Raw genomic sequence first — 19,562 nt, 5'->3', positions numbered from 1 at the left:
GTGTAGTGTTGAAAGAAGCTATAAAAACATATTTAAATTTAACTTTCATATTAAATTGTAGTTCTTAAAATATTGGAAATTTAAAAGTTTGAAAATTTAATTAGATGAGCTATTTAGAATTTTGATTACATAAGTTTTTATGTCCAAAAATTGAATGCATGGATTTCTATGTTCTTCTTTGGATTCACTTATAGATGAAATGATTTCTTTGATTTCTTCTCAAATCCTAGAAACTAATCTTGTTGGGTTTCAGTTCCACCATAACTCTTCAAAGTGAGTCAGTTTTTCTTCAAAAAGTTGTTGGTACCTATCATATATTAATTATAGTTCTTTAAAAGAGAGGTTCTTTCAGCTTGGGATCATAAATGGAAGGACATTGAAGTTGTAAACTGATTCTGTCATGTGGATAAAAGAATGCTCTTCCTTTTAAATGTATAAATGGGTAGGTTGTAGCCCAAACTACAAAAGAATGAGTTATAGTTCTATTTTGATGTATCAAAAACTGGTTCAATACTTTATCCATATTTGGATCAATATGACCCGCAATAATGTCAAATGAACCTCCTATTTTTTTCAAGTACTTAATTATCTCCCTACTGTAGTCCAATCTGAAAATTGGATGCAAAGTGGTAATAATAAGTTGACAAGAAAACTAATTTGCACTTGCATGACTTTCATGAACTTCTCCATGCCTTTTCTATTGGCATTATATTTATTAAAGGATGAACATGATTTCCTTGTTTTGTACAAAATTGTATGTGTACGCAGTCATTACTACTGACTTATGGGTTGAGGACTTCAATGAGGATATATTGCTGCCTTCAGTAAAGCTGCAACACAAAAAACACAAGACATAGATGTCTCTGAAATTATGTTGAAGGGAACCTATCTTTTATCAAAATAATCTCCCTCACTAAGGAGCTACTGCTTCTTAATCATTCCGACCATGCTGCAAGGATGCTCAATCCTACAGCTGTAATATTAGAAACATGTACCTTGTTCACAAAGCAATGGAGCTTTGTTCCCTGCAAAACACAATCCAAAAGAATTTGTCATTATAATTACCAATGCAGATTCCAAGATAAATATTGAAATAGTCATTAAAACAAAACAAAGAAAAATAAACACTTCCAATAAAAATTGTTATTCTTTATTTACCTCAACTCATTAGAAATGAATGAGGATGTCATCTTACAGTAGACCCAACAAACTTAACAGGCGTTTCTTCAGGCAAAATATGATATTCAGTTTGAAGTTCCTCAAGCATAACCTTCATTTTCAGTAGCAATGTAGATCTTCTATTTGATCTCTCACTTATGTTTTGATAATTCATTGTATGTCTGAGGCAAAGGCCCATTCTCATCCTATTAGTGTTCTCAATCTCCCTAGTAAAAAAATTATAATCTGGGTGCCAATGATGATGCTTGCTTTCAATATAGCTGCATAAACAAACACAGTGCCTAAATATTCATACGAATCAAGGAAATACCTGTTTCATAAATAAGATAAGCTAACCTAACCTTACTAGCCTTTAGGCCAAAGTGGATCAACGGACCTAGAAGAGTTTGTTTATGATTCTCTTATTGCTGAGATTGAAGAATAAATTTCTAGAAACTTTATGTGATTAACCCAATCAAGTATTTCGTATGTAAGGGTGTTTGCAGATTTATGTGTAACTGTGCCTCATATTATACCATTGCTAAAAAAAAATCACATATAAAAGGACCTTCTTATTCTCTCCTTAAGTGCAGCAATTTTTTCCACAATAGTAGTAGCATCCACAAAGAAGTCAACACTCTCTCCCATATCTTGACTCCTATGATAGTTAATGATTGGTTTCGTAGATAATATTGAGTTCGGGTAGTATACTTTCTCGTTATCACTCAACAGAGACACTATTGTGAGGATGTTCATTTCTTCCACAACCATCTGTACCATTCAAATATCAATTAGTTGTACGGTTGTATTAAAGAACCAATCTGTAACATTTTCTACTTTTTCTTTTTTTGTTCATAGGTGAATCTTCAATCATTTCAGCCACTTGTGAAAGGTGAGAAGGACGAATTTTACCTGAACTCCATCAACAATACACCGATCACCCACGTCAAATGGATGCATGATAAATACAAACACAATGGCTTCAAAGATTGTTTTGCAGGTATTTCTGAACATGAAAGCCACAAGCAGAAGGGAAGTTAATATTATAACAATAGCATGGGTGCTGGCAATGCCCAGAAGTACCAAAGAGAACATTACTATGATTATAACCACAACTGCATTGATGATCCTGTGTAGCTATTTAACTGCAGTTTTGGAGTCATTAAGAGACCGAGAAAGTAATTTCCTTTCATCAAAAACATTCATCTGCCACAAAAAAGATACATTAGTCAGTGTGTCCCAAGAAAGAGCTAATAGAACTAGATAATCTGTATTGCCTAGTTTAACTTATTTTGTGTTGCTTTTGTCAGAATAAAATAGCAAAATTAGGTCAAAAGAACATGCAATAAACACAACGTTCCGAACAAAACTACATCTAGCTATATGTTGTAGTGATATTTAAAAGCAGTATGGAACTGATTTGAAATAGCATACCACCCAGTTTGCAAGAGACGATTCAGTGATCCTTCCTGTATCTGAGGCTCCTGTAAATTTGGGAAAGACTCTGGTCACCTCTATTTTCCTCATTAACTTCAGCAGGTCATCTTCCTCAATATAACTGCAAAAGATGGGACTCCAATTTAACTAAGAAATTTTTTTTTTGAAACATATTCATTTTCCCAGAAGTAAATGAACCATGAGCTGTGGATTTTCCTGATATTCTTTGGTCCTATTTATGCTAGTAGGTTCATGCTTTTTCCTTGGTGCTTTTGTAAAAGTTAGATGTTTGAGAACAATGGCATTAGCACCAAAATGATCATACAATACAAACTGCTGCACATGATGCTTTGCAGAGCCATTTTGGTATTAGTTCATGGTTTAGTTACCAAACACATGAATGGGTACGTGGTCAGACTGCAGTATGGTTAGGAACTGGGATACCAATTTCCAGTCCATAGTGGTGATCAAGAGTGCTTGTGGATCTTATTGTGTGAGGATGCCAGTTTAAATGGCAACGGCGTTCTGTTAAGACATAAATAAACTGCCAATAGTATTGCGTGCTACAAATTTTTTTTGGAACAATCCACCAGAGACTAGAATTGGCATTATCTATGGACTATTAAATATTAGCTTTCTAATTCTTGAATAACAAAAACAAAGCTTAGTACGGCACCTCATTATATGACAAAGCTTATGTGAGGTAAAGGTATTACTTCAAAGAACAAGTCAGTGGATGCATACTCTGTTCCACGCTTAGCAACATTTTCAAATATCCTCTTTGCCTTAATTGCTGCTTGACGTTCACTATCGATCTTCGGATCATGTTTATGATAATTCAAAGACTTGTCAATTGTGTTAGCGATTCCCGAATGCCTGATATTTCGGATCCATCTCTTCATTTTCCAAGCAGAGACATTCCTCTGATTCAGCTTCTGCAGTTGTTTGATAGTTATCCCATTGGTGCCCCCTTCCTCTTTGTGCCCTGCCCTATCATTATTCTTGTTATCAGGAGTATCTATTTGGATTTCTACTTGTCCTGCATTGTTCGTATTAGTTTTATCTGCTAGAGCAGAGGATTGATGGATTTTCATCATTGGGGGCGGAGATATAGTTTCAAGCACATATTGATGGAATATGGACTCAAAATATGTTTTCACATGAAAATTCAAAGCCAAAATCTTCACCAATAGTGTCTTGAATAGCCATAGAAATGAGGCACACAGAAGACAAAGTAGAAATTTCCCTATGTTATCCAACAGGTTTTTGTTCTCGGTAGCTCGCTCCAACTGATAGCAAAAATTTACCAAAATAATAGAATGTAAAAGAGATCACAAATATAAAGAGGAATTTGCAGATGAATAAGAAGAATAACCCTATCCTCAACAACAATAACAATTATGAAAATGCATTTCCACATAGAAGAAAAATTATGAAAAATGAGAGTGTGGAACGGTTACTACCTTTTTATCAAATATGAGATACCATGCGAGCAAAACTAAGCCGTGTGAAATATCAAACTATTGCAGTCACTGGTTATTAATCTCCTATCACAAATGATTATTAAACTGTTGAAAATAAATTCCCAGCTAATATCAAAAAATAACACAACTGCAACTTCACTTAAAATACGGAAAGAAATGCGCAACAGAATCAACACAATATTTTCGGACAAATTGTCCCTGGAAAAACCCCTAAGGGAAAACCAGTTCTACAGATGAGAAATTATATTAAACTTCAGCAAATCAAGAGATACAAAATTCCTTGCCTCACACTGGCAGAACTCCGACAACCTCCTAATTTCTTCCGCTGATATTTCTCACTGCTATCCTTGCGCTAACACTGCAACCTTGCTAACACTGCAAGATTGTTTGCTAACACTGCAAACTGCTTCTCCAAAAGCTTCCTTGCTAATACTGCAAGACTATTTGCTAACACTGCAAACTGCTTCTCCAAAAGCTTCCTTGCTAACACTGCAAGACTGTTTGCTAACACTGCAAACTGCTTCTCCAAAAGCTTCCTTGCTAATACTGCAAGACTGTTTGCTAACACTGCAAACTGCTTCTCCAAAAGCTTCCTTGCTTTGACCATGTTAATTATTGTTAGTTGGACAGCTGTTATTTCTGACCCAGAAATAGCAGCACTATTTATGGGCAGCTTGGATAGCTGTTTGTCCTTATCTATGAATAGCGGTTGTATTTATGGGTGTTTTGGACAGCTGTCTGTCCACTTGCCAAAAATTAGTAAATGGTTATTATTTACTAATTTTAGAGATTCCCTTTTGGACACCTTGCAACCAATTCTATTATTGACTGTTGAGTTGTCTTAATCTCAGCCATTGGTTTGATTTAATCTCGGTCGTTGGTTTACCAACAAGAGTAGTATAAAAAGGGGTCTAGGGGGCATTTGGAGAAAAAGGTAAGAAGCTTTTGGAGAAGAAGTTTGCAGTGTTAGCAAATAGTCTTGCAGTGTTAGCAAGGGAGAAGCTTTCGTGAAGCAGTTTGCAGTGTTAGCAAACAGTCTTGCAGTGTTAGCAAGGGCACAAGAGAGAAGCTTTTGTGAAGTAGTTTGCAGTGTTAGCAAACAGTCTTGCAGTGTTAGCAAGGGCGCAGTGTTAGCGCAGGGATAGCAGTGAGAAATATCAGCGGGAGAAATTAGGAGGTTGTCGAAGTTCTGCCAGTGTGAGGCAAGGAATTTTGTATCTCTTGATTTTCTGAAGTTTAATATAATTTCTCATCTGTAGAACTGGTTTTCCCTTAGGGGTTTTTCCAGGGACAATTTGTCCGAAAATATTGTGTTGCGCATTTCTTTCCATATTTTAAGTGAAGTTGCAGTTGTGTTATTTTTCGATATTAGCTGGGAATTTATTTTCAGCAATTTAATAATCATTTGTGATAGGAGATTAATAACTAGTGACTGCAATAGTTTGATTTTTCACATGGTATCAGAGCATTGTTAAGGGTAGAAGAGTTTTGCCCTAGGAAAGAAATTTTGATCTCTTTAGATTTATTATTGCTTTAAACCCTTGAGATGACTTCAGTTGGTTTGAGAGATTAGGATAGATTGGATGGTGCCTCAAATTTTGGTGTCTGGAAGGCCAGAATTTCTTTATTGTTGGAAGAGAATGGTATCAAGGATTATGCTACCAGTGGTGTACCTGTACCAACGGATGCAACACAGCTTGTAGCATATAGGAAGGACGATGCCAAAGTGAGGAGAATTATCCTTGATGGTGTCAAGGATCATATTGTTCCACATATCTCAGAGCTAGATACATCAAAGAAGATGTGGGACGCCATTCTAAATCTGTACCAGAATGCTACCACTAACAGGAAGTTGATTCTCAGAGAGAAGCTAAAGAATACCCGAATGAATCAGGGAGAAGACGTCACAAGTTACCTCACCAGGCTCAGACTTGTCAAGGATGAGTTAGCAGCTGTTGGAGATAGCCCTAGTGATGATGAGCTAGTGAGAATAGCCCTAAATGGGTTTACTAAACAATGGAGTGTCTTTGTTCAAGTTGTCAGTGGACGAGATACTTTACCGAGTTGGGATCGACTATGGACTGATTTCACTTAGGAGGAGTTTAGACTAAGTCTTGTCAATGGGGCCAACAAGAGTCAGAAAAATGAGGTGGAACAAGAGAACGTTGCCCTAGCGGGTAAAGGGAAAGCAAAGAAGGGATCTAGCAAAGGATCAAATTCACAAAGTGAAAAGAAGAAGAAGGACCTTTCTAAGGTCAAGTGCTTTGGATGTCACGAGTTTGGCCACTATGTCAGTGATTGCCCAGAGAGGAAAAAGGGTAAGAAGCAGGTGGTAGCTTCAGTAAGTACAGAAGAACTCTCCAGCAGAATGGAAGATGAGTTTGCACTCATAGCTTGTATGGTTAGCTCAACCTCACAGTGTGTTTGGTATATAGATAGTGGGGCGTCATTTCATATGACAGGAGTTAGAGAGTACTTCTCCAGTTACAAGGAGGAGGACACCAACATCCAGATTTCTATGGGAAACTTGTCCAAACTCAACCCTGTTGGGAAAGGGACTGTTCAGTTTCAGAGGGAGAATGGAAAGATAATTCCTCTTCATGATGTGTTATATGTGCTGGGCTTAGGTATGAATTTGATTTCTGTATCTGTTCTTCAGGATAGGGGGTATAATGTACTCTTTAGAGGGACACATGTGTTGATTAAGCACAAGGATAGGAAATCACCCATAACTATTGGAGTTAGGAGTGGTCGCCTTTATAGATTGCAGTTTGATACTCCTAAGGCACTTATGAGCAACAATAATCCTAGAGATCTTGGAGAGATATGGCATAGGAGGTTGGGCCATATTCATCATGGAGCACTTGGATTGCTTCGTGAGATCGTGACAGGTGTTCCAGAGGTGAGCACAGAGCATGACGATGTATCTAAGGAGAAGGATGTAGATCCCACTTTATATAGACAATTGATTGGTTCGCTTATGTATTTGGTCAACACTAGACCAGATATAGCATTTGCAGTAAACTCTCTTAGTCAGTTCATGGTTGAACCAAAGAGAATGCATTGGAGAGCGGCTAAGCATGTGCTATGTTACTTGTGTGGTACAGTCGAGTATGGGATCAGATATGTTCGAGGTGAAGGTATCAGGTTGATAGGCTATACTGACACAGATTGGGCAGGAAGTACAATAGACAAAAGGAGCACTTCAGGGTGTTGTTTCAGCTTGGGATCAGGAGTTGTATCTTGGTTCAGCAGGAAGCAAAAGTCTGTGGCTCTAAGTTCAGCAGAAGCAGAATACATAGCAGCTAGCATGGCGACATGTGAAGCTATATGGCTTCGTAAGTTGTTAGTAGCCTTGTTTGGTCAGAAGGTTGAGACTACTGTGATACATTGTGACATCAGAGTTGCATCATGTTGTCTAAAAATCTAGTGTTTCGGGATAGGTCTAAACATATAGATATCAGATATCACTTCATCAAAGATTGTGCACAAAGGGATACTCAGGAGTTTGTGGGAGCTCCTAGGAAGAGTACTAGACAGCGAAGACAACCAGCCAAGTTCAATGACTATGTTAGTCAGTTGGTAGATAGTGAGCCTTCTAGCTATCAGGAAGCTGCAGAACATCAGGTATGGCAAGATGCTATGGTTGAGGAATATTCTTCAATAATGCAGAATGATGTGTGGGAGGTAGTACCTAGACCAACAGATAGGGTTGTAGTTGGATCACGCTGGATTTATAAGATAAAGCACGGTGCAGATGGTAGCATCGAGAAATACAAGGCTAGGTTTGTGGCAAAGGGGTTCTCTCAGAAGGAGGGAATAGACTTTGAGGAGACATTTGCTCCAGTTGCCAGGTATACTTCTATACGAGCTGTAATTTCACTTGCAGCATAGATGGGATGGCAGATCCATCAAATGGATGTCAAGACAGCATTCCTCAATGGTGAGTTCAAGGAGGAGGTATACATAGAACAACCAGAAGGCTTTGTAGCACACAACAAAGAGACCCATGTGTGTAGATTGAAGAAAGTTGTTCACTACAATACATACCTACAGATGAGCAGGTAGCAGACATTCTGACGAAGGCTTTGGGAAAGGCCAAATTTATCTTCTTCAGAGATAAGATGGGTGTCATGCAGAACAGCTTCCTCGCTAAGAGGGAGTGTTAATTATTGTTAGTTGGACAGCTGTTATTTATGACCCAGAAATAGCAACACTATTTATGGGTAGCTTGGACAGCTGTTCGTCCTTATCTATGAATAGCCGTTGTATTTATGGGTGGTTTGGACAGATGTTTGTCCACTTGCCAAAAATTAGTAAATGGTTATTATTTACTAATTTTAGAGATTCCCTTTTGGATACCTTGCAACCAATTCTATTATTGACTGTTGAGTTGTCTTAATCTCAGTTGTTGGTTTGATTTAATCTCGGTCATTGGTTTACCAATGAGAGTAGTATAAAAAGGGGTCTAGGGGGCATTTGGAGAAAAAGGTAAGAAGCTTTTGGAGAAGCAGTTTGCAGTGTTAGCAAACAGTCTTGTAGTGTTAGCAAGGGAGAAGCTTTCGTGAAGCAGTTTGCAGTGTTAGCAAACAGTCTTGCAGTGTTAGCAAGGGCACAAGAGAGAAGCTTTTGTGAAGCAGTTTGCAGTGTTAGCAAACAGTCTTGTAGTGTTAGCAAGGGCGCAGTGTTAGCGCAGGGATAGCAGTGAGAAATATCAGCGGGAGAAATTAGGAGGTTGTCGGAGTTCTACCAGTGTGAGGCAAGGAATTTTGTATCTCTTGATTTGCTAAAATTTAATATAATTTCTCATCTGTAGAACTGGTTTTCCCTTAGGGGTTTTTCCAGGGACAATTTGTCCGAAAATATTGTGTTGCGCATTTCTTTCCATATTTTAAGTGAAGTTGCAGTTGTGTTATTTTTCGATATTAGCTGGGAATTTATTTTCAGCAGTTTAATAATCATTTGTTATAGGAGATTAATAATCAGTGACTGCAATAGTTTGATTTTTCACAAGCCGAACCAGAGGCAATTCTTCGCACTACTCCTCACTCCATAGACAAAGTAGAGGACCCTCTTCCTCAAAATGAAATTTCTCTCGATTACGTAAACCCCCCACAAATTATCCAGTCAGAAATGAGTCTCCCGCAAAAAACAAGCAGAGCCATCAAAAACCACTTCAATGACTCTAACCCCCAAATGTAACGTTTCTTCAAAGGCCGGACTATGAGACTTGAAAGCAATCCTGCTATAAGAGCCAATAAAGCTGCACATTCTAGAAAAAGCTGCAGCTGATGGGACCATATTTTTCTTCGACATCAGCTGCAGCTAAGGGAGATTTGTTCAGATTCCTTTCAGCCATTCTCGTAGATTTTTCCATTGCATGAAATAAAGAAATCATATCCATGACACAGTGAATAAACTATGAAACATTGTATCCGTGACACGCTATATAAGCTATGAAAAACCTTTTCACTTTCCATTCCAGTCCACAATCTGTTCGAATCAAAAACCATTCGCCTTCCCTCCCTTCCCAAAACACAAATTATAGTCCAATGCAAGCATTGCACTAGAAAGAAATAATGAGAACAAAATGACATTTGGTCGTTAACGTGGCATGATAAGAATTTATATTTGATATTATACTAGCTTATATATTTATATATATATATATATATATATGAGCTGTTATATATTTTTATATATAAAAAAGCTGAGAGTTATCCTTTTCGAGAGGCGCCTATTGCAGTTAGTTAGATTATGAAAATAGGTACTTCGAGAAGGATAACTCTTGACTTTTATATATATAAATATATATAAGCTATTAGCAGACGTGGTGCACAATTAATAAGCACAATTAATAATGTTATTTGTTTGAATATATTTTATTTATTTATTTTATTATTATTTTTTATTTTTAAAAATATTATTTTCATTTATTAAGTTTATTTAATTATTAGTATTAATAATTTTAATTATTAATAAATATTAAAATAAAATTTGACATAATGCATTTGAATAATTAATTTTGAACGACTTAATAAATATGTTAATTTTTTAAAGTGTCAGTATCAATTTTATAATTTTATACATTTTATTATTAGCTTTGATGATTCTACATAGATAATATGGCATCTAACATATCAATGAGAGCATAACTTTTATACATAGTATACATATCAATGTCAGCATCAATTTTATAAACATTATTATTAGTGTTGATGATTATGCATAGAAAATGTAACATCAAATATCGTAAGTGTACCTTTAAACATCATTTGAAGAGTTGAATTTATTTATTTATTTTGTTGTTCATAAAACTCACATAGATGGAAAAAAGTATGTGTTCATGAGTTGAATAGTGAAAATAAATTATTCATCATGTTGTTCATAACACTTACATAGATGAAATAGGAAATATAAGCTGAAGTAGAAGTATTCAGATGAAATATAGGAAATATGAGAAGAAACTAAAAAAAGAACATTTCTCCATAATGATGTAGCTGCATCACATATTCCTCAGTGATAAGGATGGTGTTGCGACCTTTATTAGAGCAATGATCGCGATAGACTTCTTTCATCATTTATGGAAACACATCTGTTTTTGTAGATGTGTCATGCATAAGTTTGGCAACATCTGCCATTTCCATTATTTCTATTTCATCAACAGTATCAATTGACAATGCAGCATTCTCCAAAGCTTTGATTATATGTGAGTATGATTCCTAGATTATTCGTTTACATTTATCTAAATTAGTCTCAAAGAAATTATTTGAGGTGACGGAAGCAACAAGACTCATAAAAATGATATTTGACTCTCCAATAGAAGAATCCATAGCTGAAATGATATGCTACAAAATTTTAAACAAATACCAATACAAAAATATATAAAACCATTATAAGATATAATCAAAAAATATAGAACACACAAATTAAATCTAGCACTGATACTTAAATATAGACCAAATAAAGTCAATAGAAATAAAGTTAAACTCACTAATTTTAAAAGTATGAAACAAAATTAAATTAATATTGGAGGATAATTAGAATAAGTAAATTATATTGATTGATTTTTTCTTTGAAATTATATAATGAATCTTTTATTTAATAGTTTAAATAAAGAAAAGGTATCCATAATATTGTCATAAAAGATTAAGAGACATTGACGCAAAAGTAAATATAATTTGTAAACATAAACTAATATTACTGAATGAATCAGTACAATTATTACTTAAAAAACATTATTACAATTAGTTAAGATATAATTATTATTTAATACATCACTACAATTAATTAAGATCTATAAAAATAAAATATCATAAGAAAAGATAGGATTTCTCAAAATAGAATAAATTAAAATGAAGAAAGTTTTTTTATCATTTAGCATTGTATGATAGAGACATTTTTAAAACATAGAATATAGTAGGAAGTGTTACAAAAAAAATACTAATGTGTCCAAAAAGACTTTTACAAACATAACATTTAAGAATAACATATCACATTAACTATCATCAAGGCACTTAAGTCTATTTTCTTCATCCTTGCACTTCAAAATTTGTCTACCCTTTTTCATTTTCTCATAATGATCATATGTGAAAGGAGGCATTATTCTCAAACACTAGAGAGCTTTTACATGTGAAACTACCACAAATGTCAATCTTGCTCTTTCTCTTGGTCCTATGTCACTTGTTTCTTTGGGAAGTGTCAATCCCTAAGATTTGTGAATAGTCAATGCCCATGCCAACCTCAATGGCAGTTGAAGTGTTCTACCTTTCTATATTGGTGGTATTGGAATTATCTTTGGATTATGATCTTTGAATGGTAGTCCTGAATAACCATCAAACTCAACCATCACATATGTTGGAGGCTCAGGTGGAGCACTGCCTTGCTTGTAGACAATTTTTTGAATGTATCCAAGAGCCCCATTTACAAGACCAGCCTCTATCCATAGATTTGAAGTTAGCAGGACCCTTGAATCCTTATAGATTAACAACTCCAGATCAAGCTCATCATTTGAACAGTCATCTATTATAGTAATAGTACCTACTTTTGATGCAACACAACATGCAATAGGATGCTTCAATGAATGTAGCATTTTTTTTTATTGTGAGCATGAACATTTTCATTTGTTCAGAACAAATGAACATCATTATCAAATTCAAAATTTTTTGCAACATCTATATTTATAGGGGTCCTTGACATTATCAACCTTCAATCATCAATTTGTGGGTTTGCATCTCTTAGATTCATCAAAAGTTGTCAAAATCTTTGTTGTTCAATATCTTCCCCATCTTGTCTAAATATCTTATCTAATGTGATAATAGTCTTGAATTCTTGCCATAGCAACTTTGAGCACTTATTACTGTCATATGCTGCTCTATCATTGATAAGAGGCAATTGGCCCAAATCTCACACCAATATTATAGATACACCTGAAATAAAATTGAGGAAAATAATTATTTTAAAACTATGTATTAATTCATAAGTTTGATTCAAATATAGTACATTTCACACATGAGTTAGCTATTCATGATGCAAAAATAGAATCTTTACCTCCAAAGCTTATATGTGTAGATTGTGGGAATGCTTGGCACAATCATGAATCTATATTTTCCAACATGTTTTGACCAATGAAGCTCATTTCATCAATCAAAATATATTTTATATGTGACATTTCTTCTTGAAAACTTGTGAGTCTTGCTCCTTCAAGTTAAGAAAAAACTCTTATTGGTATCTTCAATTTTGAATGAATTGTAGAAGCTCCTATATTGAATGTTGCAACTCCTATTGGTGCAAGTAATAGAAGTGGAGAATGGGAGGGCATTGACACATTTTGAAGAGATTGACTAATGGCACCAATTAGATATGATTTTCCTGTTCCTGTTGTTCCTTGAATTATCATAAACAATGGTTCTACATTTTGATTTATGTGGTAGTGTGTCATGATTATGTTGCCTACCTTTTTTGTTTCTCACCAAAGGTCATGTAGTTTATGCATTGAGGAATTTCATCGTAGATAAGGAACCCATGATTCTTCATGTTACTTATGAAATTGATTGCTCTGGCAGTGTACTCTTCTCCTTGATAATCAACAGACCAATTTGTTTGTCTATCAACGTCTCTTCTTCCCAACATGTCTATTTCTAAGAAATGTATATTTTGACCCTAGTGCAACCTAGATATAATCTCCCATTCATGTTCTATAGTATTTCTATGAACATCTTCATTGTCTTCAATTTCAGAATCATTTGGGTTTTCAACATCTTCTGCAGACATTGTACGTTGAACATGCCAAGGGTTGTAATTGAATGTCTCCCAATTTTGTATGATAGAGGCACCATCATTACCAATATCCTATTCAATATCATAGAATGGCTTGTAGAGAAGTAACTCTGATAAAAAAAACTCAATCCATTTACCTAACTCACATGAAGGGATATATACAAACCTAGGAAATACTATAACAATTGCAAATTTTTCCCTAGGCTCCCATTTGTTGTCTATTTTTCTCTTAGGATTACATATCCATGATCTAGCTGCATTAATTAATGTAACACCTTGCATACATAATGGCCTTTTTTTATAACCATCAATGAAAGATTTTATTTGTTCTTCATTGTTCTCTTCATCATTTTCATTTTCATTATTTAGAGCTACAGATTTGAACATCTCAAGTGAGACATTTAGATTGACAAATATTCTACTACACTCCACCAATGGAAGCTCTAATAACATATGACAAGTTTCTTGAGCACCAATGTCTCTTTCTACAATTGTCTCAGTTAGAAGCCTCCTATATGCTTGTGTTGCTAAATCATCTGGACTTTCCGTATTGGATAGATGCATCAACATTTGGTGGTACATTTTTGAGCTTTTCTCTACTTTTGCTACATACTTGGCGATATATTTTATCATAGCATGTTTGGAAAGAACAAGTTGCCAATCTATATTTGCTCTTCATAATTGTAGTATGTGGCAATTATGTGAATTGACTCTATCATCATTTCTCATTGGTTCAATTTTTTTTCCCCCTTTTTCCATGTCTTCATATAATTTTGATCCCCCTAGGTTTAATGGCCAGGGAGCATTATACCTACAATCCATGTAAGAAATATTATATTAAGCCCTGCCATTTTGTAGTAATTATTTATATATATCTAATAAATATTCATTGGGATGAAATAATTACTTGCAAACCATCTTTCCCTTTTTTTCATAAGCATGCACCCTCCTTACATATTATGTGTCGATCCACACTGCTTAATATTTCTTCATATTCACAATTGAAATCCACCTCTGCAAGTTGTCTTATCTTTTTGAGACATGGATTTTGTTGAAAATTGCTAAGTGCCCACAATTCAAGGTAAGAAAAAATAAGTACACTAATTAATATCACATTACATGAATATATATAAATATTTATTAAAATGCTTATATATTTCATTGATGAGGATCATTTGTAGGGTTCCATGCATGACCAATGGAGTGAAAATATCTTTTAGCACTTCTTCTTTCCTCCTCATTTGACCAATCAATTTTATCCACATCAGGTGCTCCTTTGATCCATATGAATCCATGTACATGTGGGGACCCCCTATGTTGCCATTCATATCTACACCAAAAGTCCTTAACATTCATTCCCTTTTCTAGAATCTCTTTTCTAAACATTGAGTGTCTTAAGTGCATATAGTGTACGACTATGCGAGGATAGTCAATAATATTTTGTCTTCTCTAATTCTGAGCTTCTTGTGGATTAGTTGGCATTATTCCTAGCATAAGTGCATGCAAATTAGGCCAATACATATCTATTGGACTTAATGTGAAAAATATTGTAGGAGTACCAATTTGATGATGCAAATCTGTCAATTCTACACAAGATTTAGTCCAATAAGACCATGTTCCCCTTAATGATGTCCCAAATCCCATCAATTTATTTGCTAGATTGGAGTGGGGTGTGTTTTCCATATGTTGTTGTAACTCATGGATGGTAATGGGCATGTCTTTAAAGCTCCTTTTCATAATGATGAGTTTTGTGCACGATGTCTCACTATCATGTTCAACACAAAATATCTAAATCTGGGATGTTTTCCAAAACGATGATCCTTATAATGCATCAAATGTTTCACAAATTCATGAAGATAAACTTGCCACAACCGTGGCTCTAACCAATCACAATTTCCATCAAGAAACAGTGTTGGAAATGCCATATCAAATAATCTCAATGTGACATATTCATTAATTGGAGATACATCTATACTTGGCCAATCTATCAATGATGTTGGATTCACATCAAGGTTATTGACCCATGCACGAATAAGTTCCATTTCTTTTTGGGAATTATGTGGTCTTGAAGCCATTGATGTTGTATGATCTCTTATATTTCCTCCATCTGACTCCATGACTGGGCCAACAAAAATAATCTCATTTACATTTGAATCAAATTCCATATTGACTATCTTTAATCTAGCAAAGATATTTTCATCTGCATTTCTAGGTAGATCATTGAGAGCATTTTCATTAATTTGGACATCTGAATAAAATTTATCATGCTCTACTTTGTATTTGAGTGCTTTGTAGACATGACCACTATTCACAATAAAGTTAATAGTTTGTTCCACATTGATGTCTTCATCTAACAATAATAATTGGCAAATTGTCTAGTGTGTGTGGCAATATATTGGAAACATGTTCTATATTTTGTGCGAAACTTATTGTATGTCCTTTATATTTATATTGAACACTTGTTGCATGTGTAACTTGAAGTATGGGGCTGACACGTGTAATTAGCATTTCCTCAACTTGGGTCAAGTTCACAAACTCCTTAAGTTGTGGCCCTAGATCCATATTATTTAAAGCAAAAAACTCTTGTTTCCCTTTTCTTGTCAACATCTATTGCATAATGGACCTTTTGGCGTACATAACACTTTCATTCGTAGATAGAATTCTTGACAAATATAACACATATGTGGCATTCTCAAGCTATCCATTTGTTGTTAAAACTACATTTGGAATTTATAGAAATTATCCTTAAGAAATTGGGTTGGGTTTTCTATATTTTCTATATTGCCTTGTCCACCTAAATTTATCCTATTTTGGCTTGTAGGATGAGGTGTTTTAGAAACACACTCTGTTGTTCTTGAATTTTCATTCTAGTGACTCATTTCCACAAATGCAAGTAATGCTTGATTGTACCTCTCACTTGATTCAAAATCAACTTCATACATGTCCCTTGTGTTTTAAAATGAGATACTTCATCAGATGTTTGGTGACAAGTAATTCTATCCCTATTTTGTAATTCCAATTCTTGTAATGGCAATTATGCCCTTCTTCTAGCATAATTTAGTCATTGGACTTCATTGTTCCTTCTTCTTTCTTCTTCTCTTTCAGCTTGTGTCATTTGTTCTCATCATTGTCTATGATACTCTCTATGGTATTCTCTCTGGTATGCTCTTCATTGCTCCATTTGGTATTGTCTTCTTTCTTGATTCGATTAGAAATTCATACTTGATATATTCAATTCTGTGAAATAAATTTGTAACCAAACATTTAAAAGAAATATTAGATCTAGTAAACTATTTTTTTATAAAATTGGTTAAAAATATCACATAAATTTAGTGGCATTGTGTTTCAGATAAGATAGATATTTATTCATTTCTAATTAATATTTGAACAATTCACACATACATATAGAAGGAACCTTTTGTGTGGATAAGAGAAGAAGATCTACAAATATACTAAATACCAAATAGTCATGTATGTATAATACTAAATTTGTTTAAGAGAAAGGAAAAATAACATACATTCGTCAAAACTGTTAAGTCAAACATACAAATTTATAAAAAAATGATAATGTCAAATAATACAACTCCTGGATTTCATTATAGTGATGCAAAAACATGTGGAATTCATTAGTGAGGAAAAGGTTGTTCTCGCCATCCATGTGCTCTTCATCATAGCGGATGTCTTTCATTAATTCAAAGAACCCAAATGATTTCTTCCATGCCTCATGAATTTCCTTTGTATATTGTCACATCTGTAAGATTTGAGAATCTTGGACACCTCGAACATGAAAGCTCGCAGTATGAATTTCATATGTAATTTTTTTACAAGACTCGAAAATGATTGTTCCCAATCTATCCAAATAAGTTTGAACAATTTGATTTGATTGCACCGAGTCATCTGCAAGAAGTTGGCTTGTGATAGTGTTTTCAAAATTATTTTGTTGAGCATCCATAGTTAATTTTTTTCTAATATCTATAATGTAAGAATTAAAAATGGTCAGTATCAAACTGACAAATAATAATCGAATTTCCTAAAGACTAAATTACCACAACTCTTGCTACTCCATATAGTAAATAAATCAAAACAAATTAAAAGGTTTTCTAATATCAATTATTTGAGAGCATATCTGAATTTTAACAATCTAACATGAAAAATAGTATAATGTTAAATTTTATATATATGAAAAATGATCTATCTATTAAAAAGATTACTAATTGTTAATAAAAATAAATGTATCATGCATTATAAATATATAAATTAATTATAATTGTACATATGTATCTATGTTTATTTATCTAAACTTGGATGTTTGATAAACTATATAATGGATTGGTTTCAAACCAAGTTTCTATTTAAAAAGAAAAAAACTCATGTTTTTATTAAAGAGTTTCTTTAAAGTATTAGATTTATGCAAAAATATTTTAATTAAAATATAATTTTATAATAGTATATTTATTTATAGCACATATTTATTATTAAATTTTGTATGGATTATCTAAATTTAAATTTGATGAAGTTAATTTAAATTGCTTCATGATGTATAATGAGCTGATCTAAATTATTCTACTACTATCTAATATCATGATAATAGTTGATAAGACCTATAATAGTATAATTAGCATAGTTCGTAGGACCTATAGCATATAATTTGTTGATTAAAAATTCTTCTACTTTTGTTGAACATCTTAATAATAGTTCGTAGGAACTATAACTGATATAAAACTCCTCTACTTTTATTTAACATCATGATAATAGTTGGCATGACCCATACTATATAATTAGTTGATCTAAAATCTATCTACTACTCTTCAACATGATGATGATAGTTCATAGAATGCAACACTTATATAAAGATTTAAAATCTTACAAGGTCAAATCTAAAAACAACATTGAACCCATCTACTACTACATTTTTTATTCTTGTTAAAATATTTTGAATATAAAATTTTCTATAAAGATAATTTGACTAAATCATAATTTTATACTAATATATTTCTCTACAACAAATTATTTATTTAAATTAAAAAAATTGCAAAATATATAATTATAAAAAATTGCAAACAATTACCATTATTAATTTGCCTACCAGATTCTTAAACTATCAAAATATTGATCCTATTTCTCAAGCCAATGTTGAATAGAAAACAGGATGGGCTCTTGCCATATATAATGCCGATGCCTAATGGTTTAGCTTCAAAGAATTGAAAACACATCTTACCTAAAACATGTAATGCCTAAAAATGGAGCATAAGGCAAGATGTGTCGCTTTCTGTGCCATAATGAATTATTGGCTTTCTTGTTGATGGGGTGAATGACAAAGAAATATATTTAGAAACATTTGAATGTTTCTTGACACTATCAACAACAAAATGTTATTGAATTACCCGACTTGACCTGACATTTGTAATTAATGACTCACAGGACACGTGTTTAGCGTTTGGAAATATCAAAGCCTACAAACAAAAAATAATGTGTGGTTAATGAGGGAATGGGAAGCAATATTAAATAGGTAAAGAGTCAAGAGCAAATCCCATTAGTTTTAAGCATTGTCAGTCAAGTCAGAATGGAATTCCAATAAAGGACATGGTATAACTGTTCAGCTACCTATCAATTTTTTTTAAAATGTTAGATTATTTACAACAAAATCTGCTCCCATTGTAGAAGCCTCTTAGCTTAATTAATTATTATTATTGGTTCATTAATAGATAAATTATGATTTATTAATTTATAATTTGATTTAAAGATAGATGTATAGATAATAATAATAATAAATTGTCTTCACTAGTACAATTGAGAATGGGTAAGGTTAGATTAAAAAGATCAAAGTATATTATATGTGATTAATTGAATTCCTTTAAATATATAATATTAGGTCAATATACATTATAATATCAAATTTATAAAATAAAAAAAAATAAAAATGAAAAAAGTCACCATATTTGCTTTGGAAGATGTTCTTACAGTCATGTTCACATTAAGCTACACTCTTGTAAGGATTCCAAGAAGGATGTCATTATGTTTCTATATTTATGGTGAGGGATGCATTGCCTCATATCTAGAGTTAATGGACATGATGAGAATTTTTCCATCCAGTTGTACTAGAAATGTATCTAGGTGGGTGTCATTAGCTTCAAAGTTAATGAGATCATTAGAAGAGCCATTGAGATGAGCTAGAGTGGGAAGAATATCTATTGACAAAGCAAG

At 33.5% G+C, this 19,562-nt stretch overlaps 2 protein-coding genes across 2 annotated transcripts; both read right to left on the bottom strand.

The window, feature by feature from the left end:
• Nucleotides 1–715: 715 nt before the first annotated feature.
• On the bottom strand, nucleotides 716–2,253 carry LOC149527989 (mechanosensitive ion channel protein 10-like). The gene is made up of 5 exons (XM_089807971.1): nucleotides 2,071–2,253; nucleotides 1,727–1,929; nucleotides 1,196–1,439; nucleotides 946–1,025; nucleotides 716–830 (listed from the first exon to the last, which is right to left on the bottom strand). The coding sequence occupies exons 1-5, from the start codon at nucleotides 2,251–2,253 to the stop codon at nucleotides 716–718; spliced, it is 825 nt and encodes a 274-aa protein (XP_089664097.1).
• A 42-nt stretch (nucleotides 2,254–2,295) lies between these two features.
• On the bottom strand, nucleotides 2,296–15,523 carry LOC149527988 (mechanosensitive ion channel protein 6-like). The gene is made up of 4 exons (XM_089807970.1): nucleotides 15,221–15,523; nucleotides 3,340–3,884; nucleotides 2,593–2,716; nucleotides 2,296–2,364 (listed from the first exon to the last, which is right to left on the bottom strand). Exons 1-4 carry the CDS (start codon nucleotides 15,521–15,523, stop codon nucleotides 2,296–2,298), a joined length of 1,041 nt encoding a protein of 346 aa, XP_089664096.1.
• Between the last annotated feature and the right edge of the window lie 4,039 nt (nucleotides 15,524–19,562).

This window comes from Cupressus sempervirens, chromosome 11, assembly GCF_028749045.1.
Source record: "Cupressus sempervirens isolate cs-2001-9-10 chromosome 11, ASM2874904v1, whole genome shotgun sequence".
Classification (NCBI taxonomy): Eukaryota; Viridiplantae; Streptophyta; class Pinopsida; order Cupressales; family Cupressaceae; genus Cupressus; species Cupressus sempervirens.
Note: the sequence above shows the minus strand (reverse complement) of the source record. Positions and strands in the feature narration are given on the sequence as shown.

Excerpts from the sequence above, each read along its gene's own strand:
- LOC149527989 (XM_089807971.1), bottom strand. The coding sequence starts at position 2,253 with ATGTTCTCTTTGGTACTTCTGGGCATTGCCAGCACCCATGCTATTGTT. Across the intron at positions 1,930-2,070 it reads GTATTGTTGATGGAGTTCAG|ATGGTTGTGGAAGAAATGAA; the intron begins GTAAAATTCGTC and ends TGAATGGTACAG. Across the intron at positions 831-945 it reads TTGAGCATCCTTGCAGCATG|CTTTACTGAAGGCAGCAATA; the intron begins GTCGGAATGATT and ends TTTGTGTTGCAG.
- LOC149527988 (XM_089807970.1), bottom strand. The coding sequence starts at position 15,523 with ATGGAATTTGATTCAAATGTAAATGAGATTATTTTTGTTGGCCCAGTC. Across the intron at positions 2,717-3,339 it reads GTTGCTAAGCGTGGAACAGA|TTATATTGAGGAAGATGACC; the intron begins GTATGCATCCAC and ends CATCTTTTGCAG. Across the intron at positions 2,365-2,592 it reads CGTCTCTTGCAAACTGGGTG|ATGAATGTTTTTGATGAAAG; the intron begins GTATGCTATTTC and ends TTTTTGTGGCAG.